This window comes from Lolium rigidum, chromosome 4 (genome assembly GCF_022539505.1).
Source record: "Lolium rigidum isolate FL_2022 chromosome 4, APGP_CSIRO_Lrig_0.1, whole genome shotgun sequence".
NCBI lineage: Eukaryota > Viridiplantae > Streptophyta > Magnoliopsida > Poales > Poaceae > Lolium > Lolium rigidum.
The window spans coordinates 131,621,147-131,627,468 of NC_061511.1; the positions used below are offsets into that span (position 1 = coordinate 131,621,147).

Here is a 6,322-nt window from a genome sequence, read left to right on the forward strand (position 1 = left end):
ATTTATTAAAATTTGGAGGTATCTAGACAATATCTAGTGTATGCATACATCTAAATTTAGTCAAGTTTAATGGGAAAGAGTGAGTAGTACAGAGTAAAATCTTATCTGTTTACACCCTTTACCCATGCAAAATATATTTCATAACAAAAACAAATCACTCCCGTTAACCCCTGCAAACTATTTCTCCAAAAAAGTAAAAAAAAATGTGAATATCTTATCTGTTTACACCCTTTACCCATGCAAAATATATTTCATAACAAAAACAAATCACTCCCATTAACCCCTGCAAACTATTTCTCCAAAAAAGTAGAAAAAAAATGTGAATATAAGTGCCCCCATGCAGGATCGAACTACAGACCTTCAGTTTACAAGACTGACGCTCTACCACTGAGCTATAGGGGCCAATTTGATTTTTGAAGTAACCATTTTTATTTCTTCGTTATGATAAGTCCTGGCGCTGATTTTGCTTATTGATCGCTCTCGCGGCCTGGGCTCTTCCCTTCCCCCTCCCTGCCCACCAGTCAGTCCACCACCGCCGCCGCCTCTCCTCCCCTCTCCCCTTCCCATCTCCCCGGCGGCGGCGGCCAGAAACTAACCATGGCGAGCCCCGCGCGCATCGAAGTCGACAAGCTGAGCGTGGAGCAGCTCAAGGCGCTCAAGGAGCAGACCGATCTGGAGGTCAATCTCCTCCAGGACAGCCTCACCAAGATCCGCACCGCCGCCACCCGCCTCGAGAACGCCACCGCCGCCCTCCACGAGCTCTCCCTCCGCCCTCACGGCACGGATCACCCAACCCTAACCCTCTCTTCTTCTCCGCAGCCTTCTACCTGCGCGCGCGTTCTCTCTTTGGTTAACGCTTTCGTTTGTCACTCCGCGTCTGCAGGGAAGAAACTGCTTGTGCCGCTCACGGCGTCCCTCTACGTCCCCGGCACGCTTGACGATGCCGAGAAGGTCCTAGTCGATGTCGGCACGGGCTACTTCATCGAGGTACCTTGCTACTTGCAATTGTCAGACACCTGATTGGGTCTGCAATAGCTTACAGTGTGTTAGTTTGTTCAGTACCTCAGTGAATCTCTCAACCTGCTGATATACATTGGGCTCATGAGCTTCTTTGGTTAATACAGAAAAATATCGTATTGGTTGGTTTTCGGTGACATTTTGATATTCAGTCAACAACACATGATCAGCACAGCATCAATGCCATGAAAGTTCCATTGTTGCACAGATATTAGGCAACCACCGGTTGGCCTGTTCTTGTTCCATGTCTGGTTCAGCCTTTGTTTACTGAGAAGCTAATCATGAACTCTGGGTGCCTGCGATTTTTGGCCCATTAGCTTCTTGTTGAATGAGACATTGCTTAGAACTTTGCCCTGTTACTCATAAAATTTCATGTTTTCTGGTCTCTTTTAGAACCTAGTGAGCAACGCAGTACCCTAAGTAAACCATATGCACACTGAAATAATGTATCTATTTTTTGTTTGCATCTGTTGCCTTCCATATGATTATTTTTTCTTTTGCGCAGAAAACTATGACTCAAGGAAAAGAATACTGTGAAAGGAAAATTAATTTGCTGAAGTCCAATTTCGATGAACTGCTTGAGGTAATATTGACAGACTGCACTGCTTTTGTCGACGCTCAATATAGCCAACCCGGAGGATAAATTGCTTTAGTCTTCATGTTTGTTAAAATTCTAACTGAATAGAAGCAGTCAAGATACTGAAGTTCATAAAGTCAAGTAGAATGCATCTGACTGCAGTAGGAAGAATTACCGATGCCTGCTAAGCATGTTATGAACATGCCATTGTTTACTAATTTACATTAGTTATGCATATTTTGATCAATAACAATTCTTGAACTGTGCAATAGCCTTGTGGAAAGAAGTGCATTTATATTGCTGATGATAGCCACATGAATTGATTTCCTTTTACTCATTTCCATCACTAGCTAGTCATCACTATTTGGAAGGCATAAGATAGTCCGTCAATAGGATGTGTTATATAGTTATGCTAATTCGTGTGGGTGATATCAAAAGCTGGGCATCTCTCAACTGCAAGGAACATATGTAACATGAATTCAGTACAACACTCTCCCTTAGCTGATGAACATTCTCTTGTTCATGTGCAGATGGCGACAAAGAAGAAAAGCATAGCAGACGAAATGGGCATGCTCCTACAAGCTAAGCTGCGGCAGGCATCAGCAAGCCCAAGCTCGTGAGAGCCAATTGCGCGCCATGTCCCTCATTTTGTTGGATGGCTGCCGGGTGGTTGGTTTGCAGCATTCAGGAACCATAGAACAAGGTTTAGCTGTTTTGGTTGTGTGTGTGTGTGTGAGGTTCTATGAGATGGTTTACCTGACCAAACCCTGTTACCATACTCCATCCAGTGATTTTGAAAGTCAGTAGTATCGAACATGCAGCTTAGCTGCACAGCTTGTACTTTATGACTTTGCACGATGCCGCTGATGTGTGAGCATCAATCCTGAGTTTATTGCATTTTTACATCTGGATGGTTGGTTTTGTTTGCACATCTCGTTCTTTTCCTGGTACTTCCTGGAGTTGCCATGTGATGTAGTAAGAAGTAATTGTACTCGTGTCAAGAAGCCGTGCCCGGAGGAGCAGCGTTGGGGGCGTCTCATCCCGTAGGGATGATGCCATCGAGTGCCTAGCTGTGTCACTGCCAGTCCGTGCCGCTGGGAGCCCGCGTCTGGCAGACTGCTCCCTCCTCCCCTTGATTTTCTGTATCTCCTTTCTCATCCAATAACGGATATAGCAGCGACAGCGACGCTGCGACGTCATTTCAGCTCAGTCTCCAGTTCTCCACCGTCGGATTCTCCAGTTCTCCACGTCATGAGCGGACGCCGGATTTACTGCCCGTCATCGAGGTGTGCTCCATCGGCCTCGCCTCCTTCGTCGGTGCCGTACTGTTGGAGATGTCAATGCCGTTCCGCCCTCCTGCCTAATTCGCGTTTTGTTTTTTTCCTTTGTGAGTTTCATATGCTGCGGCCGGGGCGATCGGAGATGGGTATGCGCTCTGCTTTCCTCGGACCTGCGTTTCCTCCGCATAGTTGGGCTGTTCTAGGTTTTCTCTTGGCTGATTTGTGTTAATCTGTTCCAAATCTTATAGCTGATGTTGATCCTAATCAGTAAGTGTACACATCATTTCAGGGATTTCCTATTTTATACATATGGAATAGGTATTGTCGAGTATGCCTATTTGACCAGATTTCAGTACGGTAGCGACACTGCCAAGTACCAACTGTACCGTATGTTCAGATAAGCTCCCAAATGTTAATACTACTACAAAGGACTCGGTGGTAGCTTTTTTCAGCGAGTCTTCTTATACAAAATACATCTCAAACCTTCCAGGATTGCCTTTCCTCTCGAGAGTGTAATACTCTAATTGTTGATGGTGTCAAGTGAAACTACATTGGAGAGAAGACATCTTAGTAGTCCAGTAAGATATATGCCGAGCTCCTCTCTTTGGTAGTACAAAAATGGTTTGTGCCCACTGCGTTAATTTGTAGAGAAACCATATATTAATTTCCCTTCTTTGGAATTTGCTATTTCAGATTGTGATTAGTTATACTATTTCTTACCAGTTAGAAGGTACTAAATTTTTCTATGTTTCTTAAACATATGTTATTATTTGTAATAAGATAGCGAACGAAAGTAAAGATTCATTTGTCACCATCAATGTATGTTCTTACTTCTTACCCGGAGCTCTTTTACCATCTATAAGGTGGAAGGGTCAGGCAACTCTGTTCTAGAACGCCGTCGGGACAGATTGGTGTGTGTCGGTATGTGTATCACTATGCTGTGCTGTGACAGTTCATAGAGCTGATGTAACTAATGCTTGCTGAGATGACGATGGTCAAATCACCGCCAAGGTGGCGTTGCTCTTCCGGACATCAGTTCCTCGAGGGAGCGGAAATAGTTGTCCGTAAAACATGAATGTTTCCAAAGGGTGTACCATAACTTTATAGAACCAGAACAATTCTTATTCATCCATTCAATGACAAGTACACTATCAGGTAGTGCTGCAATCCACCAGTACTTTTAGATGTACTCTGTCTCTTTTTACTGGTTGTTCTAATATTTATACTGATCTTCTTTTTTGGTGGAGAATAACATTTCTATATAATTTCTTATTGATCCAAAAAAATAGCTGATTTTGTAGATTCCATTATTTCAGGAAGTATAGGGTTAGAAACCTATGTCTTGCCCTTCCTTGGCTGTTGTAAAGTTGGTTATGTTCTTTTAAAAAAATACTGCCCTTTGTTTGTTGTTGTAAAGTTGATTATCTTCTTATTCATGCTATCAAGTTAATGGCATAGGCACGTTGTGGTGCCATATTTTAGATGACCTAGATAAGCAATAGAGTAAGCCTGATTTTTCACTCTACATTTTATTGCAGTGTTCTGAGAGTTGAGAGGTTGGATGATATGTATTGTCAGCTATGCACATATTGTCTACTGGGTGAAGCATGGTTATAAAATCTAGGTACCAAAAAGATAACTACAGGCTTGACCATCAGTTAAGAACAGCAGTAATAGTGAACTCATTTTTCAGTTTGCCTGTATGCATATGTGCCTACAACTGCACTTTGGAAGGGACTTGGGAAGCATCAGAGAAAGAGAAAGTAAATGTATACCCTTCTGAGCATTGCAACCTGCAATGCAAAGTATGGTCAGGAGTTCTCTTCTTCAGTGTCTACATCAGTTTATGGAATTTTTGAACTTCAAATCATCCATGCTCTCCATATGCACAAGAGAAGATTCAGAGAGACAAAATATAGGCCTACTGCAAGGTAATCTAACCAATATCCAGTTAGTTCTCTCAGATTCAAATAGGCCTGCCGTTGTAAGATAAAAATAGATGTGCTGCAAAATAGTGTTATCTGCCACTTTATGCAAAGAAATGTTCGCATATTATAGTGTTAGCAATTGTCATTGTGGTTTGTAACCAGAATCATGTTATTTCCACTACTTTGCTCTGTTCTTGAACTTCAAATCATCCTTACTCCCCATATGCACCAGAAAAGATAGAGAGATATAGATAGAGATAGAGAGAGAGAGAGAGAGAGAGAGAGAGAGAGAGAGAGAGAGAGAGAGAGAGAAAATGACCGGAATCATGATGCTTCCACTACTTCTGCTCTACCGATGTGCCTCTTCTAAAACATGGGTCATCAATGCTGAATTTTTCATTCTTAAATTGGCTAACGGGCTGCTTCTACAAAATTTGTATTCATTAAATGTTCCTATGTGATGCTGCATTTCAGAGCAGGGTTGAAGTGTTTTTATACAGTCTTACTTTCAGTAGTAAGTAACATACACTGAGTATTTATGTGTCATTCACATTTTTTTCCACTAAATAAAGCTGCAGCTCAGTTTTTTTGTGCGTTCAACATGTGTATATGACACATCAGGAATACATTACTCCGTATTGAAATGAACATTAACATTTTTTTTTTCAAAACATGAACTCCTGAAAATATTAGTTGTTTTCAGGAACCAATCCTATTTGGCTCGGGGAGGACACATCTCTTGAATTTATTGGTTTATAACATTTGGCCAAAGCTGACCTAAGGTGATTTTTCCTTTTTAAAAATTGTTCTTTCATGAGTTTATCAGCTGACGTTATTGTATCTTATTGAAAGGTCTGGCACCAACACTTAACTAAGTTACGGGTGCTTGCAACAGTTACTTATTTACCACACCATTCATAATATTTTTCCTTTGTTATCTCATGTATACAATATTACTTACTCCATATACTAATATTATCTAATTTGTTCCATTTAGATCCAACTTGCTTCAGTTTATAAATTCTCTTCTCTAACCAATGATGGAATTTGTTTCTTCCAGGTACCATTAACCGATTCTTCTTGCCTCTCGGGTCATGTGCTGAATATATGTGGTTGTATATTATCGTGAGGTAAGGCTCATTGGCCCTTCTCCGAATGTCTTCTGCTTCTACCGAGTGAATCGTTCTATATTATATGTTTGAGATACCACCGGGGCTTGGCATTAATGGCATTAGCATATAGCTGATAAATATTGGTGGAATGGCATTCCCAGTCGAATCCGACGAACCCATCCTACTGAACTGCAACGTCCCCCTAACTGGTGATGAACTTACTGAAGGTCTAATCACCATGGAGAATGTGTTGACCATGAGTGATTGTATGGGTTATGAGAGTTAGTTTTCCCATGTAGTAACTGAACAATGCAACCACATGTACCTCAAACTTCCTATTTATGTTGTGTCAAAATACTTATCTAATATAGGTGACCTTGTGACGGATAGAGATGGAAATACGAAATA

At 41.5% G+C, this 6,322-nt stretch overlaps 1 protein-coding gene and 1 non-coding gene across 2 annotated transcripts; one reads left to right on the top strand and one right to left on the bottom strand.

Annotated features, from left to right (window-relative positions):
- Positions 1 to 330: 330 nt before the first annotated feature.
- Positions 331 to 402, bottom strand: TRNAT-UGU. Its single transcript has one exon. It is a non-coding gene; the product is annotated as a tRNA-Thr (tRNA).
- Positions 403 to 505: 103 nt separating this feature from the next.
- Positions 506 to 2,501, top strand: LOC124708872 (probable prefoldin subunit 5). The gene is made up of 4 exons (XM_047240510.1): positions 506 to 778; positions 884 to 987; positions 1,523 to 1,600; positions 2,125 to 2,501. Exons 1-4 carry the CDS (start codon positions 598 to 600, stop codon positions 2,212 to 2,214), a joined length of 453 nt encoding a protein of 150 aa, XP_047096466.1. The 5' UTR covers positions 506 to 597; the 3' UTR covers positions 2,215 to 2,501.
- Positions 2,502 to 6,322: the final 3,821 nt, after the last annotated feature.

Coding starts and splice junctions, on each gene's coding strand:
- LOC124708872 (XM_047240510.1), top strand. CDS start 598: ATGGCGAGCCCCGCGCGCATCGAAGTCGACAAGCTGAGCGTGGAGCAG. Junction 779..883: donor GCTCTCCCTCCGCCCTCACG/GCACGGATCACC, acceptor CCGCGTCTGCAG/GGAAGAAACTGCTTGTGCCG. Junction 988..1,522: donor GCACGGGCTACTTCATCGAG/GTACCTTGCTAC, acceptor TCTTTTGCGCAG/AAAACTATGACTCAAGGAAA.